The sequence below is a fragment of the Condylura cristata genome, unplaced genomic scaffold (assembly GCF_000260355.1).
Source record: "Condylura cristata isolate star-nosed mole 26May11 unplaced genomic scaffold, ConCri1.0 scaffold00023, whole genome shotgun sequence".
Taxonomy (NCBI): Eukaryota; Metazoa; Chordata; class Mammalia; order Eulipotyphla; family Talpidae; genus Condylura; species Condylura cristata.
In genome coordinates this window covers 7,765,713-7,791,358 of record NW_004567124.1, presented here as the reverse complement: position 1 = coordinate 7,791,358, position 25,646 = coordinate 7,765,713, and the positions used below count along the sequence as shown (strand labels likewise).

General features: G+C 40.9%; 1 protein-coding gene across 2 annotated transcripts in view; it reads right to left on the bottom strand.

Annotated features, from left to right (window-relative positions):
- Positions 1–2,084: 2,084 nt before the first annotated feature.
- The window catches only part of CSNK1G1 (casein kinase 1, gamma 1), a 137,197-nt gene continuing 113,635 nt past the window's right edge, over positions 2,085–25,646 (bottom strand). Inside the window, exons 11-14 of one of the 2 annotated variants that reach the window (XM_004687687.2) lie at positions 21,828–21,938; positions 16,272–16,378; positions 13,173–13,196; positions 2,085–7,782 (exon numbers count right to left, since the gene is read on the bottom strand). In XM_004687687.2, coding sequence (XP_004687744.1) covers positions 7,728–7,782; positions 13,173–13,196; positions 16,272–16,378; positions 21,828–21,938 — 297 coding nt within the window. In that variant the 3' untranslated portion in view covers positions 2,085–7,727. The remainder of the gene's footprint in view (positions 7,783–13,172; positions 13,197–16,271; positions 16,379–21,827; positions 21,939–25,646) is intronic. The other variant, XM_012728718.1, reaches the window with a different exon arrangement.

Here is a 25,646-nt window from a genome sequence, read left to right as displayed (position 1 = left end):
GCGGGGATTACAATTGAGATGGAAAAAAAAATGTACAAAATGATGTAAAAATAAACTGTTATAAAAAATTATTTGTGCATATAAGAACTGGGATACAGGACAGAGGTGAAAGGCTGAGAGGATTCACCAGAGACAGAGTGGGAGCAGAACAGACAGCTCTACTGCTGAGGGAAGCAGAGGGCGGTCAGGAGAGGTCTGCTGCACCCTGTGGGGCAGCTCCCCTGCTGGTGATCAAACTCCTGCTGCAGTGACTGTGGATACCTTCATAGTGCTGTGCTTTAACCTCTTACTTAAACTCTTGCACCACCAGGGAGAGCCCTAAAACTGATTTTCAAAGATTAGTGTTAATAAAAATTCCTGGTCTGCACAGCAAGATTCTAAGTAGGCATGGTTCTGTTTGCATGAACTCTGCACTCTGATCTGTATATGCAGTGCTGACCTGAGTGTGCTCACTTATATAGCTACTGGCTACATTGGCATCAGCTTACACAGAGGTCACCACAAGCAGGCTGAAGAGCTTCCACAGGTAATTCTCTCATTAATAAAATCACATTTACTATCTGTAATCCTCACACCTCAATCCAGACCATCTCAGCCAGGTGAAACTATCACACTGATAAAGGGCATCTTGTAAACAACTTACCACAACTGCTTTTTTTTTTTTTGTCAAGCCCCCTTTTCTACTCTCTGGTCTCATCTTGCTGTCCAGTCACAGCGTAAAATGTTTGCCAACTTCCACCAGTGAGTGCTAAAAATGACTTGTAAGTAGCCTTCCCTCTACCTATCCACTATTGAGAGTAAGCTTGATTAATACAATATCCTGAGATTTTCTTCTCATGATGATCTTTAACGTTTTCTGCTTGTTAAAAAATTTTTTTAAATAATGCAAGCCCTCAGATAATGTCTTTTTGTTCAATGTCATTATAACATTGATAAGAAAAAGTGAATTCCTAGCCAATGTCAGTGTGGAGTTTGCACATTTTTGTCATGTCTGTCTCTGCATTTTCTCCAAATCTCATTTCTTCTCAAATCCCAAAGATGTGCAGGTTAGAGTCACTGGAGTATCCTCACTGCCCAAGTTAGAGAGTGAATGAATGTGCGCTGTGCTAGATGGGTACCCTGTCCAGGGTTGGTCCCTCCTTGTGGGCTCCAGACTTCCACAACCTTGAACTGGAATATGTAGGTTGGAAAATGAGTGCGTGAACCTACAAATGATTGTTTAATACTGGAAGTGATTTGCATCTTTATTTAGAAGTTTGGTGATGGTTTGTGACCACAAGTATTAGTCTACTGGTAAAATTGGTTGCTATGTTAACTTTGCTTAAATTCCAGTTTCTGAGACCCTGCTGACAATGTTGAGGACTATGTAGTTGAGTAGTAACAAAAAAATGGGAAACACCCAATCATACTGATTGGTAGTTTCTTTGTGGCCATAAATATACTATACTGGGCCCTCCCTGGTGGTGCAGCAGGTTAGGGCACAGTACTGAAAGCCAGCCACAGCCACTTCAGTGAGTTTGATCCCCAGCCAGGGAGGTGACCCACAGGCATGGCAGACCTCTCCTGACCCGCCCGCTGCTCCCCTCAGGCAGTGTACTGTCTGTTCTTCTTCCCCACTCTGTCTCTTGTGAATCCTCTCATTGCCCCTGCACCCTCTGGTCTGTACTCCAGTTATGTATAAATAAATGTATATATACTCACACTATATTTGTGGCTTTACATTACACACCCAGTTACATCACCAATCTGTACAGGTATTCACCAGGGCAAAAGTATAATGCTATTATTCCAAAGCTGCTCCACAACGCATATCCTATCTTCCCAATGTTTTACTACCTAACTGTATGTGAATGATAAATGTCCAAATTCTGACAGGAATATTTATTTTAAAGTGACTTATAGGAGAAAGCCATGTTCAACTCAAAGAAGTGAAGTCAGAATGCCAAAGGATCAGGTGTTATTTTCATTCACTAGAGGCCTTAAATTAAATCAAAAATAGTCCTAGTTGAATTTTTAATTACAAATGAGTGAGGGGAGAGTAAAACTAGACAAACTAACCAACAAAACAAGCAGCATTAGCCAAGAAAGGTAAGACATTTTATTTTACATACAAAAAGGGTGCAAACTGAATCCTTTCCTCCCCCAAATTGGGGAAGAAGTATACTTAAAGATCACATTTGTGTTTTCCATGGTGCCCTAGGAAATGGGCGACTCTGAGATTACATATCAAGACCCATTTTCCATTTTCTCCAAAAAAGGCTACTTCCTCTGCAGAGGAGTTTTTCCTAATGGTATACAAATCTCTCTCCTGAAGGAACCATTTCAAATACACTTGAAATTGACATGTTAAAAAATACTACAAGTTTTATTTTCACAGCTGAGCTTTTCCACCAGTGCCAGGGTTTATGAAACATTACACATCTAAAACAAAGGGGGAAAAATGCATTTAACAATAATCAGACACATCCACACATCAATTAAAATTGATTTCCACAGCTGATTTATACATTATCTAGTTTCAAAAAAACTGCAATCAACATCCCAACATCTTTTTAAAAGTACAATGGAAAAGATTAAAGAAAGACAAAATAATAATATAATAAATTAGAGCATTGTAATATTTCCAATGGGAATTTTTAAGTCAACATTATTTTCCATTGGGGGAGGTTTATATTTTTGGTTTAATCTCTTGTCTTTTCTGTTTACTCTTCTGCTTGATAATGGGGCTCATACCCAAAGCCAACTTGATGTGACACTAATTTGAGAAGCTCATTTGTTACTAGAATATTCAGGAACACCTGGTCCCAGCAGCCTGGGCTGAGTCTTTATGGGAGTGAAATGTGCACAGATGAGCACACAAACACACACAGGCATCCTAATACCACCACACACACCCCATCTGTACATGTATTTCCCTCCAAAGAAATGGCTCATCTTTCCTGAGACATTCCTAACAAACTGATAAGCTTCTTAAAAAATATTTCCATGCAAGGGCTGGCCTGGGATTTGGTCTGAGCTCATAAAGAGGAACACTGAAAATGTCTCACCTGCTCTGAAAAAAGGGGAGAGGGGGAGAGGCAGTCAGGACAGCTGTCCTCTGTATCACTGGGATGGCTGCACTGCACCTCCACTGATTACCATAAATAACCCTCTGCTCTTGAGACTTTGAAAGTGGAAATGGCACCAGAAGGATGATTGTGAGGAGTAAAATAAAAAGGAAAATGAAAAATTTTGTCTGAACTGACTGTTTCTTTATAATACCAAGTTTGATCATCAAGCTAGAAATAAATGGAGCATGTGTTCACTTTTTCCTTTGTAAGCTAATCTGCAAATACTGGAGTGGATTTCCTCGTTGCTTTTTAGGAAATATGTCAACTACTGTCTATATTCATGGCAATCTACTTACTATTTTGAATACAATGGAGAAAACTATTCTTTTGCTTTCAAAAGTCACTTGTAAAAGGAGTTAGGAAACATGTTTTTAAGACCGCTTAATCAAAGACTTCCACAATCTATTATTGGTGGCTAAAACACTGCTTATAACTGCAAACCCTCAGGAGGGCCAGGCATTCTGCCTTATTTTTTTCATTCAGAAACAAAATTATCCCCTCCCCAAACACACACACACACACACACACACACACACACACACACACACACACACAACATATCCCATTTTGATTCCCACCAACCCATCAAAGGAAAGACATGAGGCACTGACATCAACCTCTAGATGGGACTTTCTTGTAGTCCTAGAGTTAGCAAAATCAAGAACCCCAGAGACAAGAACCTGTTTTCACAAGACCAATTCAGGTGGGGGAGTCTAGTCCTGGCTCCTGAAGGGTTTTTGGAATTCATCTGCCCAACTTGTGGCAATGATGGGGATGGTGCTACAAGCTTCCAGTCTGAAAACTACAGCCCAAACATGGCTCCGATGCTAGAAAGGACACTGTCAGGGCAAATTATTAGGAATGAAAACTGGAACGAAAATGGAAGAGATGAATAGGACACAAGAGACCTGTTGGCTTGGGAGAGAGCATCAGAAGATCAAGTTCCTTTGAAGAGAAGCTTTCTGGGCTGCCATGGAAGAACTTTTGAAAAATACGGGTCATGCTTGCTCACTGGGAGGGGAAATAGATTATATCTTTTGCATATAAAAAAGTTAAGGCTATGATCTTTAGTAACCACTGGTAGAACATTACCATCACTGAGAATTCTGACACTAAAAGTGGTTACTAACTGAGAATCAACACCGAATATGCACTACCAGTGTATGTTTCCACTGAACTATGTTGGAAGTTACTGAGACAGACAATTCCTTTGGCTGTACCTGCCTAAACCTTACTTATGCCTAGGTCGATCCCAAGTGGCAGGAGAATGTTAATTCATGTAGCCAAGAAAGTACACCGGCTGCTGGCATGCTCTGCCCACCCTTACAGAGCCATCTGGAGTAAGATGACCCGGAAAGAGTACGCCTGGCGGCCATCAACCCTTACGTGCTTTTTGGTGACAAGGAAAAGAACCCTTTATACCTTGGTGGATTTCTGTACTGTCTGTCTCAATCTGCTTAGGATATAATACCTGAGGGACTACAGGGCTTAGAAGAATTCGCAATAACGGTATAAACATGAAGGTACTTTTATTTTTTTAATGAATGAATGCTGAATTAGTGCTTAATGCTAATTCAGAAACAATGATATCAACCAGCCCCCTCCACGCCCCTAAAAAGATCCCTAGGAATCAAGCTTTGAAATGGGTAAGTTCAAAACTACAGAGCTAGTGGGTCTGGGTGTGTGGGTGAAGTGCCCAACCAAAAAGTTGGCTGAGGCTAGTTAAGCAACTATAGCCATGGGGCTGCGGTTGGGGGGGGGGGTAGGAGGGGGCTGATGTGCTGGTAGGGATAAAACTGATGGTCAAATTCCTTCTTAGGTGTGTGTTTATGTATTACTAATTTTAAAGAAAGTCACAACATAATTTCTCAGGAGCTGGGGTCCACCTTGTCATGCCAAAGGTCCTGGGAAGACCACCACTACCCTCCAAGTCAGAAGGCCCTGGAGCTCTTCACCTTTGTTATGAAAATCAATATTTAGTAAAAGATTTGGGGGGGGGGTCAGTGTGTGATAACAGTGCATTAGGAAGAACCTCCTCAAATGCTCAGGTTCGATCCCTCAAGAGCTAGCCTTTAAAAATATTTAAGACCAAAAAAAGTTACAAGCCTTGTTGCAAGGGGGGGGTCCTTGCAGCCAAGCTGGCCACTGCCTTTGCTTTTTGTGGAAGCACAAGGAGGAGGGGAGGGAGGCACTTAGTGGCATATGGAGTTTCAGGAGGCTCCAGACTTTGCCACCATTTCCCCTTGCCCTCCCTTGAGAGGCAAGGCTTTTGTTATACAGGGATGAGGAAATTAAAGTTTTCATATGGGAAATTAGAGCTGCCCAAATGCCAACTGAGAAACTATCCAAGTTTTGGTAATGGTGCCTTAACTACTAGGTAATGTCAAGGAAGCAAACCCCAATATCCAAAAACCTTATGGGGAATGGGTGTGACACTGAGTCTCCCAGTCACACTGATTTGTATGCAGAAAATTTCTTGAAACGAAAAATTACAATCTTTCCATAAGCTAAGCAGGTTTGAAGCCAGTAAAATGACATTTTCTCGCGAAAGTCCAATGGGAACAGGTGAACCCCAGTAAGTCATTCATGCTAATGCTACTTCTGTTCCATCTCAGGTACACCAGGGACTTGTCAGGAACCACCACCACAAAGTACCCCAACATAGCCTCCAGTCTAAGTGACAGCCCTAAACCTGAGTCAGCACAATGCTTTCTGTGCTGCAAAACCCACCAGACAAAGTCACCACCATTATCTTTGTTGGTCAGTTAGCTCTTTCTACTCCAAGATACAAGATCTTTTCCCCTGATGTAAACAATCCTCTCTCCTCTGTCACATCTGGAATAACAGGTCACTGTTTAGACAAGCCTGGACTCAAATGAAAACTGCACATAAGAAGATTAGCTGTCTACATGTGAGTTTTCAGGCCGAGAAGAAGGAACCAAGATGCTCTATGGCAGTAGGTCAGGAGAGATACCATGGGAGGAGACTACAGTGGGGAGAACATGCTCTAGACACAGGGCCAGCTTACAGGAAGGTAATGCAGAGCTTTCAGTTCAGTTTCCTTTTCCCTGCAATTTCCCAGCACTAACAAACCTTACCCTCTTGCCCACTGCAGTCCTATGTAATGAGTCCTAAGTCTACTGCTACTGACCTACTGGGAGCGTATTTGCAAGGGCTCAGTTTGTGATAAGGCAGGCCAGCCCAAATGCTGTAACTTAGCTATTGGGGCAGACAGTACACAGCGATTTTCTTTTCCTGGCCCTCTGATGCCAAATCCTGAGGTTCCTCTGGCAGTTGGAAGGTAGGTTCATTTTCCTCCATTCTCTGTCCACTAGTGGCAACATGTTAGGGCTGTTTCATCACCAATTTTGTTCCCCAAGTCACTAAGAAGTCAGGTGGCAATCTAGCTGGAAGTCCCTGGCAGTGGAGGAAACAGATTGGATTTTCTGTTAAGCATCTCCTCTGGGATAAGCTGCATCCTGATCACAGTCTGGCTTGGCAGGCTCATCCTGTGTGCTGGAGAGCCAAGTTGTCCAAACAGCAGGCTGATGAGGTCAAGAGGTTCCAGTAGGGACATTCTTCAGCAGCTGAGAAGATGAATAAAAATTCAAGTATGTTTCCTTGCCAACCTGAGTGTTCTACTCAGAATGACAGAGAGTTTGGCTTCTTCTCTTCTGGGTGCTGCAGACCCAACTCTTTCCATTGAGAATGTCCTCTGGACCCATGTTCTCTCTGAATGGCTTGGCTGGCCCCATCCCACTCAAAACAGAAAAAAAGTAAAACTCCCAATATAACCAGACACAATATGCATCTGCCATGTTTTTGTTAAAAACAAAAACAAAAACAAAAACAAACTAAAAGTGCAATAAAGTCAGTTTTTTTCCTTTGCTCAGAACAATTTGCATTGTCCTACTACCATTGGAGAACAGAGTTCACTTGTCAAGAAAGCTAAGAATGCCAACACATAGGGACAGTAGACTGCAGATTTCTCACAGCTTGTGTCCTACAGTGTAACTTCACAAGATGGGGAGGGAAGAAGGGTAACCTGCACCCCTCGGCCAGCTGGGGATGGAGGCTGCACAGGCACAGAGGAAGAGGGAGCCACACTGTCAGAAACAACTGGTAGGTGGAGAAAACCCTTCTCCAGCCCCATTCTGCCATCTTCCTCCTACCTTCTTGGCCATAGCCCCAGCCTCTAGAGCTCCTTCAGCAGGCAAAGCCTTGATTGAACTCACAAGCTTTAATGCTGGAGGGACTTGAGGGCAAGAACTAGTAGTAAACTGAGGGAGGGAAGAGAAGAGTAGTCGTCCTTGAGTTTTTGTGAATGACACCTTCACTGTAAACAATAGGAAGGAGAGTCAACCAGGCAGCCCAGAGGGCAAGCTAGGAGCAGCAGCTCTGGGACCTGCTCAGAGCCTCAGGCAGGTGGGGACAACCTCTGACCCACTGGGCCTGGATTGCCCACACTGGCTCCTTCTGGGGGCATCTGTTTTCTTCTTTTTGGTTTGGATCTCCACCCTCCCCCACAGAGGAGTCCCTTCCAATGAAAAATGGCAGGAGCTGCGGGTGCAATTGAGTCAGAGTCCCCAGGTCCTGAGGACTCCTGGGAGGCACTGGTCACTTGTGGCGCTGAACAGTCTTCTTCCTTTTCCTCTTGAAGAAACAGCAGCACCTGGAGCACAAGGAACATTACAAGTCAATGCAGGAGGCCAGCAGCTTCCAAAGAACTTCTGCCTGCTCCTGCTTTACTGCAGGGAGTAGAATTCTCCCTCAGTGCCCCCACCCACAGGGCTGCTGCCCATCTACAAATGCCCATTTTGGAGGCAGTGTCAACTGTCTACCAGGAAAGCCAAAGGAAATAGCTGCTTCATTTCACTCTGCAGCCACCAAACCTAATTACAAATGTTGTAGGCTCAGAAGGGCCAAAACAGACATTTTGAGGAGGACAAAAAAAGACTTATTACTTCCTAGTCTAATACCTTACCCAGATGCCCCATCTCTACCTAGTACCTAGCCTGGAGATACCATGGGCTACATAATAGCAGCCTGCACCCTGATACAGAGGGAAAAATTATTTAAGTTCACTGGCAAGTGGGGATGGAGTTTACTAAAAGCAAGTAAATTCCATGGAAAGTATGACTAAACTGTAGAATTTCATGATGCTATCAATGAAGGATTAAAAACTCTCCATGTCAATGGAGCTTCCCTACGACCCAGCAATCCCACTCCTAGGTATCTACCCAAAAGACACAAAAACACTGATTGAAAAAGACACCTGCACCCCCATGTTTATTGCTGCTTTATTTACAACTGGAAAAACATGGAAGCAGCCCAAACGACCAAAAGTAGATGATTGGATAAAAAAGACGTGGTACCTATATACAATGGAATATTACTCAGCAACCAAAAAAGAGAAACACATGTCTTTTGCAGCAACTTGGATGGAGCTGGAAAAGATCATGCTGAGTGAGATAAGCCAGAAAGAGAAAGAAAAATACCAGATGGTTTCACTCATAGCAGGAGTATAATGGACCAGGCGAGAAAATAACAAGAATAATGAACAACCATATACCAGAGACATTTTGCAGGGGTGGAGTGGGGAATGGGATCAAAAATGGGGGGGTGGGGAGGGAAGTGCATAGGATTATGGTGATGGCACACGGGTGACTTGGTGATGGAAAACCCACAGGGATTACAATTGAGATGGGGAAAAAATGTACAAAATGATGTAAAAATAAACTGTTATAAAAACAAAAACAAAAACAAACTCTCCATGTCAGGCCTTCCCTGGTGGCGCAACAGGTTAAAGCACAACACTATGAAGTTACTGCAGCCATGGCAGCTCAACTTCAATCCCTGGCCAGTGAACTAACTCACACGGCACAGCAAACCTCTCCTGACCCACCTGCTGCTCCCCCTCAGCAATGTATTTCAGTACATCTGCCTGTTCTGCTCCCCACTTTGTCTCTGGTGAATCCTCTCACCCCTCACCTCCTCCAACCTCTGACCTACACCCCAACTCTGAATGCATAAATAAATAAATAAATCTTTAAAAAGCTCTTCATGTTCCAGCCTCACCCCAATTGAGCTACCTGGAGTAGACAGAAGGTCTGGCTCATGAAATCAAGTGCAGCTCAATCTTCCTTCAGGGGGGAAATCAATGCCGCAGCCCAGGAGCCAAGCATCAGGAAGCACTGGGCTGCAGAGTCCTCCTCAATTTATCTTCCTGAGACTGCTGCTGTGCCAGATTCGGTTAAAGAACTGCCTTGTTTAGGGTGGAGGTTGGCACCTGCTCTCCTCAGTCCTACAATACTGCCTCCTGGGCAACAGCCACAGTCCTGGCATATCCCTAAGCCAGAGTGTTCCCTCCTTACTCTTTTTTGAACAGGAAGTATCTCTTGCTTAAGCAGTGACTACTCCAAAAGATGGTGATGAAGATTATGATATAGCTAGTGCAAAAGATATGTCCTTTTTAGGAAGCTGACACATGAGAAATGAGAATGTGAGGTGGTAAGTGAATCAAAGATGCTAGGAGATGGAAGGGAATGAAGCTGGAAATATATTGCAGAATTGCTGGATCTTTGAACAAAAAGCTTTTCTGAGAAAACTACCTTTGGGTTTCTTGTCTGATTCTTCCAGGTTTAATGCCAGGAATATTCATATGGAATTCATATAGGAATAAAGAACTGTTACCTAATTCCCTTACTTCTAACTTCTCTACCATAACTAAGACTCCTCCTTTTTTTTTTTCTTAAAGATTTTATTTATACATACAGAATTGGGGTACAGGCCAGAGATATGGGAGGGGGTGAAAGGATTTACCAGAGACAGAGTGGGGAAGAGAACAGGCAAATATACTGAAATACACTGCAGCAGGCGGGTTAGGCCATTTGGGTCACCTCCCTGGTCAGGGATCGAACTCATGCTGCAGTGGCTGCAATAATTTCATAGTGCTGTGCTTTAGCCCATTGCACCACCAGGGAGGGCCTTCCCTCCTTTTTTCTTTTTAAGATTTATTTTATTTATTCGTACAGAACTGGGGTATAGGCCAGGGATGCGGAGGGTCAGAGGATTCACCAGAGACAGAGTGGAGTGCAGAACAGGCTGATCGATGAAGTACACTGCTGAGGGGAGCAGCGGGCGGGTCAGGAGAGGTCTGCCACGCCATGTGGATCTCCTCTGGGGCAGGCGAGGATTGAACTCATGTGGAGGTGGCTTAAGCTTTTTTGTGCTGTGCTTTAACCCAATGCGCCACCAGGGAGGGCCCTCCTCCCTCCTTTTTAAAGTTTGAACTTTGGTGTTCCTACACCCAATGGACAGATTACTAAAATTTCAGAGAAAATTTCCTGAATGCAGAAATAGACATCTACACAATATCAACATAATGCTCACTTTATCTATAAATCAAGCACTGAAATAATGCAAACAGGAGCTACTTAAGGGAGTCTTAAAACAGATTTTCTGAATATATCTATAGTATTTGTGTATTTGAAGACTGAATAAATTCTTTTAAATAATCAATGCTTTTCAATGGAATCCCTAGAAAAGTTTTCAGGAAAAAGACTTTTCCTGCACATATGAGGTAGAAAATGCATGTTTTCTAAGTTGAATGTCCTGAAACTAGTATTAAATGAGGCAAATTAAATCTCATAGAAGTGCCAGTATTTAATAATAGAGTTCCCTACTCCCTGTTTAACCATGATCATCTCAAAGGATCCACTAGCATTTAAGTAAATTTCTCTTTTTATTCCTTTTGGAATATATTTTTATGTTTTTAAGTAAGAACAGTCATAAAATAATGTAAAATGCTTTTTGTCCATTAAAAATCGCACAACTTTTCTTTTACCACAGATAAAAAATCAGTATCTGCTTACATGCATACCATAACCTCGTGCGTTATGCTGAATTCATCTAACTGGAGGATCCTAGCGTTTATAGTCCCAGATTAATTTTTGCCAATAACTATAACTAAAGCTTCAAACAATAGCAGAAGCTTTTAATAATTCTACCCACTAGGAAATAGGCCCAATCTGCTCTTCAACTCTTGGGGTTCCTTGCTGATTAAAAGCAGGAAGTAGACCAAGTCTACTGAATGACTATATAATAGGTATCTTTCTCTCAGGAGAGAGGAAGAAGGAAAGTGATGAACCCCTCCTCATGTCTTATGTTTCCTTTTAGATGATTCTTTATCGTTTTTTAAAAATTATTTTATTTATGCATATAGGAACTAGAATCTAGGCCAGAGGTGTGTGGGGGGATGGTAGTAGTAAGAAGATTCATTGGAGACAGTGGGGAGCAGATTAGGCAGACTGATTGAAATACACTGCTGAGGGGTACAGCAGATGAGGCAGGAGAGGTCTACCACGCATGTGAGTTACCTCCTTGGCTGGGGATTGAACTCGTGGCTGCAGTGACTGCAGGTAGCTTCACAGTGCTGATATTTAACCCCTTCAACCACCAGGGAGGACCTTCTAGTTGATTCTTTAATCGGTTGACCATAAATTTGCAATGTTTAAGAATCAGAATTGATCTACTTCTCTTTACAAGTCAGCAAGTGCTCTTCCCCCAGGCTTCTGAGCCATTACCATTTTCATGTCATTTTCTCACTATGTGCTAGGTTGCCCCCTTTTGCTATTCCTTTGCAATTCTGCTCTTCTCCTCTTGTTCTAGTACTTGGTTCAAGTTCCACGATACTCACAATGACCTCCCGGATCATTCCCGTTCACAGTGACCTCAAGGGACAATAATGTAAATGTCTTGGAGAACTACATGTTCTTCCAAATGTCTGTCCTATCTGTCCAGCCGGCTGGTACCGAAACTCTCTGGGCCAGGCCTTGGGACCACATAGAATTCCAAGCACAGAGTTGGATGAGCACACAGAAGGCCTAGTATTTGCCGTTAGAATCATGTGAAATGACATCTCACAGGAAAAGATGGACCATAGCAATGTCAGATTACGCAGACATGTTTGCTAAATAAATGGGCCAAATGTGCTATGAAACCAGAGATTACAAACTATCTACATACAACCTAGTTAATTTCAATATATCCCTGTTCCAGGGAAATCCCACAAGCAACTAGATTTAGACAGTTGGGGTTCAGAAACTGGTGGCCAACCCCGTCACTGATGACAAACAGAAACAAACTAGGTATAGAGTTCAGAAGGCTGTCATCAGTACAGAGAATATCCCCTTATGCATTCAGACAAAGTGGGAGAGTTACAATTGCAGACGACAATAGACCAACTAGCTCAGGAGCACCTGGAAGGTCACAGACAGTGTCCAGGAAGAGGCTCTGTCCTGCAGCAAGATTGTGACTCACCAAACATCAATTTTTCAGGGCATCTCCTCCCATATACCCCATAGAGTTTCTAAGAAGGCACTCAAGAAGCCTTTCCTGGGAGTGGAAAAGAGAAGCTCCATATCTCATAGCCAAGTGAGCCCCTGCCCCACTATGTTCTCTGATAGGAAAGAAAAAGAAAGAATAAAAGACAGACAAAAAAACCCAAACAACAACAAAATGTCCATCTCTCCCCCCAAAAGGAGCTCTCTTTCTTTCTTCAAGAGATTCATATTTTACAGATCAAAGAATCAAGACAAAATTTTTACAAAGCAGCCAATTTCTAGGTTAGAGACCAAGCTGCAGAATGTGAGATGATTTGGCAACAATTGTCCCTGGGGTTGTGAGAAATAACCTAAACGACTGAGAGAGTAACCTCTTCCTCCTATCTCTGTTCCCTTCTGTCTGATAATATCTGGTTGCACTAATTTGGGAGAAAATTCACTTCACTAAAAATAATTTATTTTGGATACTGTGGGATATTGTTTTGACAGCAGGAGGCAGCAGTTAGGTGGGTTTAAAAGGAAAGATGGAAAAGACTGACTCCTGGGTATAGGCCTGCCCATCCCCACCTTGTAGATCTAGTTCCCCAGTCTGGGTAGTTACAGCACAAGGTGGCACAGGGAAGCCATTCAGTGTTCCTAAGGCATTTTGTTTGACTTAGCCAATCCCAGCCTAGTCTGGTCCGCTCCCCTAGCATGTGGACTGGAGAGAGGGACTCACCACAGGTTGAGCATTTTCAGGCAGCTACAGAGTGTGTAAAGAGAAAAACACAGAAAGGAAGAAAGAGAAAGAGAGATATTAGTCCACAGAGGTGAGATGGAAGCGACTCCCTGTGAGCCATGCAAACATGCAGTCTGTGTCTGTGTTTAGTTTCTTCCTCTGTTGAGGTAGGGTGAGTAGGCCCAAGCCATTTGATCCCCACACTAAAGTGGAGGAGACAGGAGCCTGACAGGAGTGTCAAGGAGGGGAAATTGGTACTGCCTTAATAAGGGGTAAGGCAAAACAGAAAGAGTGGAGAGTTTTGAGTGGGCTTTCCGGGGCAGCTTCGAGAAAAAGAGAACACATATAAGAATTCAAACACCAAGGCCACATCATTTTGGTTCTTACAAAAGTCTCACTGTATGATGCTAACCTCCCAACTATTCTGAGGGAGAGAGAAGATACCAGACCTTCAGTAAGTCCAAGAAGGGCTTAAATCCCACTCCTGTTAATTCTCAAGGGAAATGAGGTCCACATTTGCTAAGTTACAGCTGAAGTCAGAGCTAACCAAAAATTCCTGTGTTCTTACCCTAACAAAAGTCAACCAGAAAGCTGCCTCGGCTCACCACTGTTCCAATCACACTTAAATAAGACCTGAGTTCTATAGCTAGTGAAAAAGGGATGGTTGATGTTTGTTCTTTATGTAAAGCAAAGCACAACACTCTGCTATTTCAGTCTTCCTTCAGACAAAACAAGCTAGGTGAGAAAGCCCCAAAGAGAGTCTTACAAGTGAAGGTATCGCACAGTCTCCTCAGAGCCCAAGAGCTGAATCCTAACACAGGTGACATGAAACACGGGCAAAAGGCATCACTGCTGCATGCAATGAGGGCTGGTTGGGGCACCTCGTGTTTTTCTAGCTGTGACTTCTTCCCATGAAAATGACCAAGCAGTGGTCAAACACGTGGCTACTACCCACCTCATTTTCCCCCTCCGTACACACAGAAGACCAAGAAGTAAGAGACATAGTGATGCCCTAACGCCTCCTGGCAAGATGGATTGGTAGCACATGAAATCACTAGTGAAACCAGCATACAAAACACTTGGAACTATGCACTTTTGGATGACATACGATCAAATTCAATTGCTCTCCTCTGGTTTCCACATCTTTGCTTCCACCTTTAAAGAGGTAGCAGCAAAGAAATGTGGTTCTTTTCACCAAGTGGCAAATATCTATAAACTCTTTATATCCTGGAGTTTAGATGACAACAGAATAGAATACATCAGATTGAAATCTCTCTGTGAATGGTCCCCATCTTACACACAGGACACAAACACCATATCACATACACAATTAGTGTGCACACTTACCAAAATGAAATGAGATGAATGGGTTCCAAAGATAATCCATTCATATTATCTGTATAGTGCATATATATTATAAGACTAAAAGCCCATCCAATCCTTGCACTCAGAGTATACTATTAATACAGAAACTTCAAAGTAATAGAAAGGTGATGTGGCAATGTAGTAGGGATGGGGATGGGAAAGGCCATCTTTTAAGCCCAGACACTAGAACAGACCACACCTAGAGCAGTGACTTGCAATCAGCTATGTCTGAATCAACTGAACTTTTACAACTCCTCAGATCATAAACCAGATAAATTACATGAAACTCTTTGGGACCAGGGTTCAGGCATTTGTATTGTCTGACATGCCCAGGTGACTCCAAAGTGCAGCCATGGCTGAGAACCCAGAGGGTAGGATCACTACATATTGCTTATTTGGAAGAATGAAGTTTTATTATAGAAACTGAGAAACTGTGAATATCATTACAGTTTCCAAAGTTCCTGTGAATGAAGAACATGTTTGTTTATAAAAATGGTTTCCTCCTGCCTTGCTTATGGGGAAAGAACGTCTGAAGCTGCCTACAGGCAAGAGGGACTTGAGTCTTTAGACAGCCTCAGTTTTTCTACTGGGTAGAATCCTCAAGTCCTGGTTTTCCAAGGAAAGGAGCTCTTGCCGGTGGGCTCATCATAAACATGGGCAAGAAAGCAGAGGAATGCGCAGCATGGACGACCATGCCAAGTATACCTCTGGAAGGAAGAAGAATGCACGGCCGCCACTGCCTGACTATACCTACAGGTCTAAGACTGCTATGTCTTTTGGTTAGGCTATTTGGGGGCCCCAAAGACAATCTGGGCCCAATATCTCTATAACTATGTTGTGTGCTTCAGAGAATAAGATACTTGCATAGCCTGAATGTTCTGAGAGGGCTACACAAGAAGTGGTCCACACCAGGCGTGGCAGCACCTACAGACACATAACAAACCCCTTTTTCTCAGTACCTTATATCTTCTTGGGGTTTAAATCTGAATCTAAATTTGGAATGGGACAAAAAGAGAAAGAAGTAATAGAAACTGCTGAGTTTGTAGCAGATGGGCAGTTATTTCACCTTCCACCCAGATTCTAAGAGTTTAAACACAGACCATGCAGAAAGCAGCAAGAGGCTGTGGGACAGGCAAGGCAAGACATACACATGCAAGAGAAGCAGAAAAGGGAGTGGGGCGACCTCCTTACCCTCTGGATTAGTGATTTCCTTTCCTTTCCAAGACTCTCACTCACAGATGCAGGAGTATTTTTCTTTCTTGACTTTTGTGAGTCTTTCTGAACTCAAAATCATTTAAGGGAGAACAGAACAGTCCTGAAACCCTTGCTCCAGGACTATACCACACCAAGTTGTTAGCTAAGAACCAGAATTGAATGCTGCTGAGCATGGTCCAGAAGCACTTTTCTCTGTATTCCATAAGGAACAAGAAGTTCCAGGCCCCCAAGAGGCTCATGGTTACTATCTACTGTCGTTCTCAGGTCATGATTCTTTTGATTCACTATATCCTTTGCCCCATGTGGTCTGGAAAATGTGATTGTCTTCCCAGAAATCACAGCTAAAGAAGGGCAGCAGCAGCCTTAAGGTACCATGCAAACACAAAATGGTCCAAAGAAGAAAGCTGTGGATACAAGCATGAGGAGACCAATCTGAAATGAGCCGCACACAGAGAAGAGGAGACAGAGAAAAAGATTTTCAACCTATGACTCAAGAGCCCCCTTGAGAAATGAACGTACTTAGCTTCCTCCACTACCTCCACCTCGGCGTGAGCTGTGATTGGTGCATTGGAGTGGGCTCCCGTGGGGTCATCAACATTCAGCTCTCCATTGGTAGAGCTAACCACCTGAAAAAGAAAGAGAATGTGACACATACCATGGCAATAAGGAGTCTCCTGCCAATGCAAGAAAGGGTCACTAAGGGAGATCTAGTCTCTCTAGCTTAATGTTTGTTTTCCTGGGTTGAGAGACCAATTATCCTAATTTAGAGATGGCTCCCAAGCCTTTATTGTGTGAGAACACAAAGTCTGTGATACAATCATATAATGGCAATAACTCCCATACTGAATGCCTACTCTGTTAGGCACTCTGCTATACTGTGTGTGAGTGTGGTATCTCTAATTTTAATCCTCATAAAAATTCTATGAAGTAGGTCATGTAACTCTTTAATTCTACTTTTCTCAATTATGCTGTAACTATATCTAGACTTAATGATGAGGTTTAAAAAATTCTAAAAAGGAAATCAACAGTGGGCACAAGAAAACTATAAACAATCACACTTTCCTTTAGAAATTTCTTCATGGCTTTGATCACTGGTTTGAAGTTACTCAAATAACAAAACTGCCACATGTTCTCTGGGTGAGAGGGCAGACGGTAAGTAAACGCTCTCCCTTGGAAGACCAGTCTTATTTCAACAACCTTTATTTCAGGTTCAGTGTCATCCCATTTCTCACTGATGGTCCCCGAATTGTAACTGAAGGCTCTCACTCCTGTCATCTGGGTATTGTGGAACCGAGCAGGCTTCTCTTGCTTGTGCAGCTGCTTCTGCCACCTGGTTTCATTCCAGCACATGATTCCTGTTTATGTGGGTGCTGGGGAGTGGGAAAAGGGACCCCGCTGGACAAATCACTCTGTTGTTAAAGACCTTGGCTGAAACATGGGAGAGAACCACAAAATAGGATAAATGGTTCGGATATCATATGTCCTCGGATAAGTAACTTTATCTATTTGAGATTGTTTCTTACAGGCTGAGATGAGAATCACACTAGAAAATGGGTGAGACAGTGTCTGCTACGAAGTGTTGACAACAACGGAGGCAGCAGAGCACAATAAAAAAGGAAGAGGCTCTACCTAGTCAGCCCTGGATTTGAACCCACTTACTTGCGGTGGGTCCTTGGGCATGGTCCTCAATCTTTCTCTGCCTGAGCTTCCTAATCTGTAAAATGGGGAAACAATGCTGCTTACCTAATTGGGTTACTATGCAGACAATCCACAAAAGGGCTTAGCCCAGTGCCACGGTACATGGTAATGGCTCAATAAGTGTTCATATTACTGTTATTCTCCCTCCACTAAAGTTTTTCTTCTTTCCCTCTATGTCTGCGGTCCTCACAGCAATTAATTTGTAAAAAATGCCTGTATAGTCATAAAGAGGAAGGTAGGAAATATTTAGTATAAGCAGCCATTAGGGTGGTTATTCAAAGGAAAAAGTGAATACTACTTACTAGCAGTCTAAATGCTTAAAAAAATTAAAACAGTACTATCGTGGGTCAAAAAAACCCTACATTACATTTGATCTTAACCAAGGGAGACCCAAATTTTTTCTAGTGATCAAATTTAGCATCTCCAATTAATGGAACCACTTAACCTTATTTATCTCCCAACATGACATAATGAATATTGTATAACATTAGTATTAATACTGTGTAGTCAAAGGTTTTACTTGATAATGACAAGTATGAAAGTAATGTAAGTATGACCAAAAAAAAAAAAAAATCCAAAATGTGGGATATTCTTAGGACAAGTCTGGACACTTTAAAAACAAAACAAAACAAATTCATAAAGGACATAATAACTGAATGCAATGTATGAAACTTGATTAGATTCTGAATACTAAAAATCTGGGGGAACAACTCAGGGAATTGTGATATGGACTGTATGTCAAACATTATGGAATTCTTTTTATGATTTTTATGACAATAACAATGGTGTTATTGTCATATCTAAGAATGTCTTTGTTCTTAGGAGATGCAGGCTTTAGTATTTTAAAATGAAATGTAAGGATGTTTACAATTCACTTTCAAATAGTTTAGCAACGATACCCTTCTCCATTAGAATTAAAGCAAATTTGACACATATCTTAATATTACTTGTTAATTTAAGAATTTACAGTGGTTTAATGCATTCCATGCATCCCTCCCCATTTTTCCTGCACACCTTTTCCGTAGACTTGAGAATTTCAAAGTAAAAAACTGATAAAAGTTCAGTAAAAACAAGTTGAAGAGAGAGAGGAAGTAGACATAGGAAGTCCACAGATCCTTCACTAATGCTCTCTTAGTCATTTTTCCATCTCCATTTGCTTCTTGTGAGCACATCCTGGCTACTCACTAGTGATAAGGCTGCTAAATTCACTCTGAGTACAAGGATTAAAGGAGAAATCACAGTTAAGTTTGTTAATAAATAATTCAGATACTAGACAAAATGTAAAATACAAAGTCTTGTTTTCTACAACATTAACAAAGCAGAAGCAAGCATCACCACTGAGTTACCTGGCGACTCTAGGTCATGGTGTCTGCTTACCAAATTTTACATGTCTGATGCTCTTTAATTCCTCCTTGCTATGAATTGCCATTTGACCTACAAGCAATGGCACAGGGTAATCTACAGAAGAGCAGGTTATTCCAATTTTAGAGATTTGACATCTTGTCTGTATCAATGAGCATCTGATCCTGAAAGAATCAGGCACAAAAAGGAATCTGACTGCCAGTTGTCTAACCTTAAATGTAACTGCATCTAAAATATGCTTGAGAATTATGCACTAATTTGAATTTTTAGAACACTCACTTAACTATCTCAAGTTGGAGGTACAATTTGTCAAACCACTGAGCTACTACCTACACATGTACTGGAACAAGTAATAGTGTAGGTGACTGAAGAGTTGGATTCCAAGCTTAAACCAACATCCTTTTTGGGCCCTCGTTTCTGATTCTGTAAAACAAAGGCTAATAACCTTGATACTGTCGGGCCTCATTAATTACTGTGGCAATAAAATATAATGATACCTAGGAAAACAATCTGAAAAACTGTAAAGAAATGTACAGGTTTAAAACTAGTATTTTGGTATCATTAAATTATTATTTAATACTTTTTATTTACTTTCTAGCATAACTACATTAAAAAATAAGCTCTATTTGTGCCATCTAGAATACGGTCTGTATCCTACTAGGCCAAAACAAACAATATTTATAGGATTATCCATGAAAAAAGACTAAGTGCAACTTTGACCTTAGTCCTTAATAGTGGTACCATCCTTTTCAGTAGTCTCAAGAACTAGTTCCATTTCCCAAAATGTGTTTTTTGAAGAAAAATAATAGTTGATTCAAAGTGTAGGCGTTAGTGTAGCTGATTCAAAGGAAGCAGCACTTTACCTGACAATCAAAATGCACACTAGGTTTCAAAGACAACTTTAAAAAAGGTTTCATTAATATTTTAAATACTGACTATATGTTGGAACCTCCCTGGTGGTGCAAGGGGTTAAAGCACAGCACTGTGGGGCAATCTGCAGCCACTGCGGTGTGGGTTCAATCCCTGGTCAGGGAGGTGACTGACATGGTATGGCAGACCTCTCCTGTCTCATCTGCTGCTCCCCTGAGCAGTGTATTTCAGTTGATCTGCCTGTTCTGCTTCCCACTTTGTCTCTGGTGGATCCTCTTACCCTCCCACACCTCTGGCCTGCACCCTAGTTTTTGTACTGCATAAATAAATAAAGAAAAAAGAACAGGGCAACTGACTGAAATGCAATGCTGAGGGGAGCATCGTGCAAGACAGGAAAGGTCTGCTGTGCGAGGTGGGTAGGTCCTGGCTGGGGATCTAACTCATGCTGCAGAGGTTCAGGGGAGTATTGAGACTGAATCCCTTGTGCCACCAACAAGGACCTCAATGTTTTCTTATGTGCTGGTCAGATTCCCTGATTCACCTGCCTGAATATTATCATTCTAAATGAGGGAAGGAGGCAGTCCAGTATCCATACCTTCTTTTTTCATTTTTTGCACATGGTTCTTAGTTACTTTGTGTTTATATCCCACTCAGTAGCATATACTAATGTCCTTCTTCCTTTCTAAACTGTTGAGTTTAACATTCTAAACTTGTAACATTTGTTACTGTGTCCTCTTCTATTTTCTCCATCCATATATGGATTTACACCTTAAAAAACCCCTTTACCATTCTTTGATATCAGATGAGCTCGCCTTTCCTTAAGTACACATTCATTTAATTTCCTGTTTTCAATATAATACTTCCTCTAAATGTGCCTTATACTCCCAAACTGAGAGACTCTTTATTTTGCCTTCTCCAGAAAATAAATCTTTGGTCTTTGCCGGAGGAGGAGGAATACATCTAGAAGTCTCTAGCTTTTTAAAACTTTCACCCAATCTTTATTTTAACACATGGCCCTCCACGCCTCCCTTTCACTTTATAGAAGGCCAATTCCTGAACCTCTGGGAGATTCCCAAGGAAAATAGACTCCTTAGGTTTCTCCTTTATTGGCTCATGATTCTATTTTTTTGAGATTTCTAAGAAATCCGTTTTCTGAGGCATGCCCATCTGCTTTCCAGCTTCTAACATTTGTTACTGTGTCCTTCTCTTCATTTTTCTCCATCCATATATGGTTTGCACCTTAAAAAACCCCTTTACCATTCTTTTAATATTGTATTAGGAGTGGATCAGAGCAGATGTGTTATTTTTTTACCTATATGCTCCTATGAGGTTTTTATAGGTGACAATTCTCTACTACTTCCTACGAAAACATGATCTTGTGTGAATCACTCCTTGCAAAGTGTATTTCTATATGCAACAGGTTTATAATCCCCTTTGTAAGAATTTATATTGGTAGTTCTGAGTTTATTTGTGGTAGGTTCACTTGAGGTGGTGTCATCAGTATGAAAACAATACTAGGTTAAGATGAGCAAAACAGTGATATATAAGGGATGCTAATAGACACAAGATATTCTTAGTACTACAGGGAACATATTCAACATAGTCCAAATGAAATCAGAAATAACTCTCCAAAACCACACTTACGCAACGGAGAAAAATGTAACAGCCCAACTCCTAACATTCTCACCTTTCTGTGCACTAAGGCACAGATAGATCATCATGGAACGAGCCACACATGCAGTCTTCTATCCTCTAGCCCTGCAAATACTAGTCCAAAAAAATGCTAACTATATGTTTCAAAACTTTCAAACTTAGCGATTTGACACTAACACAATTCCACCTTGTTATTTTCAGGGTTTATCCTTAGTGGATCAAGGTTGTAGGATTAGTTTCACCAAAAATCAAAATCAGAGATAAAAATAGGTGATTTTAGTCAGTGAAAACAACTAGCAATCATCAACAAGTGACTCTTACAAAAAAATCACTGAGGCAGAAAGTCAGTATACAGATATTTCAGTTAACTACAGAATAGGCTCACCCTTGCTGTAAGCTTCTATTCCAAAAGAACCCAAGTTTCAGAAGCAAGCCAACATTCTACCAGTAAAGCTGGGATGGCCAAGACAAGGCAATAAAAGCAATAAGTACCTGCACTGATCCCCCATGGCGGTCTGCAGCCAAGTGAGACGTCAGGTATGAGGTATTGGTCTGCCGGCTGGGCTGGATTTCCCACTCTCCTCGGCGCTCTGATGATGCAGTCTGCTCAGGCATTAGGCAGCATGAGAGCAAGATATGGAAGGAAAGGTGAAGCAACAGCAAGTAATAACAAAATCAAGTACATTGGTATCCCTGAGAGTTTGGTTTTTTATTTTAAATTAACAACTGCTGCAAAGCACCATATTAGCCTAGCCACATTCATTTCAGCCAACACATGATTGTCTATATAGCACATCATCCTAACCCAGAAAAAGAACAACAATCAACCGAAGTGGGGGAAGGGAATCAAAAGCTAGCATCTTTTTTTTTTTTTTAGACTTGCATACTGATAAATTTCAATAACCACTAAGAAGATCAAACTCAAATTAAAAAGACTGTTGGACTAACAGTCATACCTAAAATCACTTTACTGATTAAAGCTCTATCTACATGGACAACTCTCAAAGCAGAAAATATCAGGCATTAGGATCAAGATAATAAGACTTTCCCTTAAGTAGCTATAAATATATTCTCAAAATAAACCTTCACAAGACTTTACTAACATAAAATGACAGTGGCAGTGGGTGAAATAAGTTTTCTCATCTAAAAGAATAAACGAAAGCCTAATTGCAAGAGCACATCACAGTGTCAAGAATATGAAAAGATGGTGGAATAAAAGAACATAACAACATTTTTCTGATTCTTAAAGTGAACAGCCTCTAGCCTGGAATTAGAAAAGGTTTAGTTATGACTACTGTGATTTTCCTTCATCTGGAAAACAAACAGCAGATCATTTCCCAGGCAAAGATTCTATTCAAACCCTCTTTTGAGTTCTGCTTTCTTTGCTGTCATTCAGGCTTTTATCTTTTCAGTCTTTTACCTGTTTTAGCCCATACTATTCTGATCTTGCTTATAGGTGATTTTTGTTTTGAATACTCTGTTTAGAAATCTCATCCCCTGTGCCAGATGGTTGAGGAGGTGCTAAAATCATGCTGCTCAACTAGAACAATTCTAAGGCTCTACAAAAATGGAAAATGAGGAGTTCAAGAGGCAGCAAAAAAGGATTAGTAAATCAAATTTTAATTGCTGCTGATATAAACAGCAGCAGGGGTTGTGATGTGATATTGCTGCTCTGCATGAAAACAAGTCAGGATGCTATAAATCTAAGAAATGTTCAGAGCTATAAATGTATTCTACAAAAAAGAAGAGTGAAGCAGTGGTTTGAGGTTTCATTCACTCTCCTTCTTCTGAATCTCATTGACAAGAACTGTTTAAGCTCATCTATAAGTCACTAAAATGTCTCATATACCAGCTATAACTTACTTATCTTCTTTATTAATGGAATATTAAAAGGCACATGAGGAACAGCTCTTTAAAGGATTCTGGCCATTTTGCTGATATTACTAAGGGAATTGAGCATATTCTGTAAGAAGGCAGCTATACACTAACTTGAGTGCTTACCGGCTCACAAATGGGGGATGTGGTTTTAGCTGCTAGTCATATTCAAGAGAATGAAAGCTACCCAAGATATTATCCCCTTCTAATTATTTCTGCCAACAGAAGTTCAGTTGTTTTCTTTCTTTCTTTTTTTCCCCTAAAGATTTATTTATGCACACAAGAACTAGGGTATAGCCAGAGGTGCAGGGGATGAATGAATTCACTAGAGACAGTGTGGGGAGCAGAAGAGGCAGATATACTGAAATCCACTGCTGATGGGAGCAGGTCAGGAGAGCTCTGCCATGTTCATGGGTCACCTTCCTGGCCAGGAATTGAGCTCGTGCTGTAGTGGCTCAGATCACTGCATAGTACGTGCTTTACCCCATTTTGCCACCAGGGAGGGCCATCAAAATGTTTCATTTCTTAAAGTAAGACTGCAGTATAAAACATAATGATAACTATGTTATAAACTTATTGGTTGTGTCTATGTCTGGAGGGGACTTAATCTCATTTATTTTCACTACTAGAGATTTGAGAATAAATCTACTCTAGTATTAGAATATTTATAACTAATATCTGTTAGTGATAGCCTTTTTTGTTCTCTCTAGAGGACTTTTTTGTTTTGTAATATGTGAGCACCTAAATTACTGTCAGTTATAAAAATATATATATATGCGTAATGTTTTAAAAATATTCAGACTTTTACAAGTTATTTAGTGTTGTTTTGAGTTCGATGACACATGATTAATACAATGTTAGTTGTCTCATAAAGGTTCTCTGTCTTGCATTTGCTTTTAAGGTAGATACACTTGAGAAGACCAAAAAATGTACATAAAACACTGATGTGCTTTTAAATTTAACAAAATCCTGGGCAGCTGATCAACTCTCATTTCTTTCTTTTACAGATATATAGAGTCTGGTTTGATGCTACTCTCTGATGTATAGGACTACATACTTGTTTATAGCAACTAAACAATTTTAGCTAAGCAACTTTTTTGAAGAATTAAGATTTTCATCTACAAAAAAATAACAAGACATTTTCCAAAGACTTAAAAGTCACACTCCACTCCATTCTCAGCACATTTTTAAGAGGGAGCTAACATTGCATATTATATCATAAGTGCTTCCAATGTGATGAAGAACACACTGCACCACAATATTACCCTCCAGTGCCTTCTATATCCAATGAGTGTAGCAAAATCAAGTGGCATGCATGAAATCTGATGCTGTTGGTTCACTCCTTGGAGAATTATTTTTTCATATAAAGCTTAGACTGGTATAAAGATGTTGACTCATGAAAATGGTCATATTAGTTTCAGAAAGCAATTAAGTATGTAGAAAATAGGCGAAACCAAGTAATGTCGACAACTGCCATATTCTACAAGCGTACCGTCCCTTGAAAAGTAGTGTAAGCAATTATGTTTACAGAGGGGTTATGAATACACACAACCAGCACAGGAACTATCATTGTTATACTTAGTAAACCAGCAGAGCAGACTGGCATGAAACCCTACCTATTTAAGATCGATCATGCACTCATCTGTCTAAAAAGCTAATCAGGAATTCCATGGCTAAAAGAGTCTTTCAACAAAATAATCACTCTGCATTACTTAAAAAGAAAAGGTCTGGATGATGTATCTAAGTCCCCAAAGGCAGGAGCCAGAATCGGCAGGTAGTGGGAATTCCTTGGGGGAATGCTTTAAAATCTTAAGTTGTGACTGTATTAGCTATAGGGAAATGCTTAATGCAGTAGGTCAATGGGGGAAGCAGCAATTCAACACTCGTTTTTGCAAAACCAGCAAAATATCTTAAAGGAAAACACAGAAACCTGTTTTTTTTTGTTTTTTTTTAAATAAAAACCATCCCCTGTACTCAGGACAGCACAAATCTCTTGCAGCACTCATTTGGAAGGGACAAGTGGACAGACTGTGGTGAGAATGACACTAGTAAGAGGGCAAGAAAATATAGTCTGAAAATACTCTTACTTATTGCTTGGAAGTTATTTCAAATCCTTATTGGAGATAGGTAAATGTCTTTCTCCTGTTGTAGCAAATTAATCACCAGTTCCTATTCTTTGTAAAAATTTATTACAATTAATTAATTTTGATTATATTTTCATTTCATGTTATGATGCCCAAAATACTTTTTTAAATCTTTTGGAAAATTGTATTATTTTATTGAAGTAACAATGGTTTTCAACATTCTATGAGTTGGGGATATAGGTTTCAACATTCTATGAGTTAAGAGATATGTCACAACACCAAGCCCACCACCAAAACACCCATAATCTTCCACCAAAAACAATCTTCTCTCCCCCCTTTGACTAACCCTCCC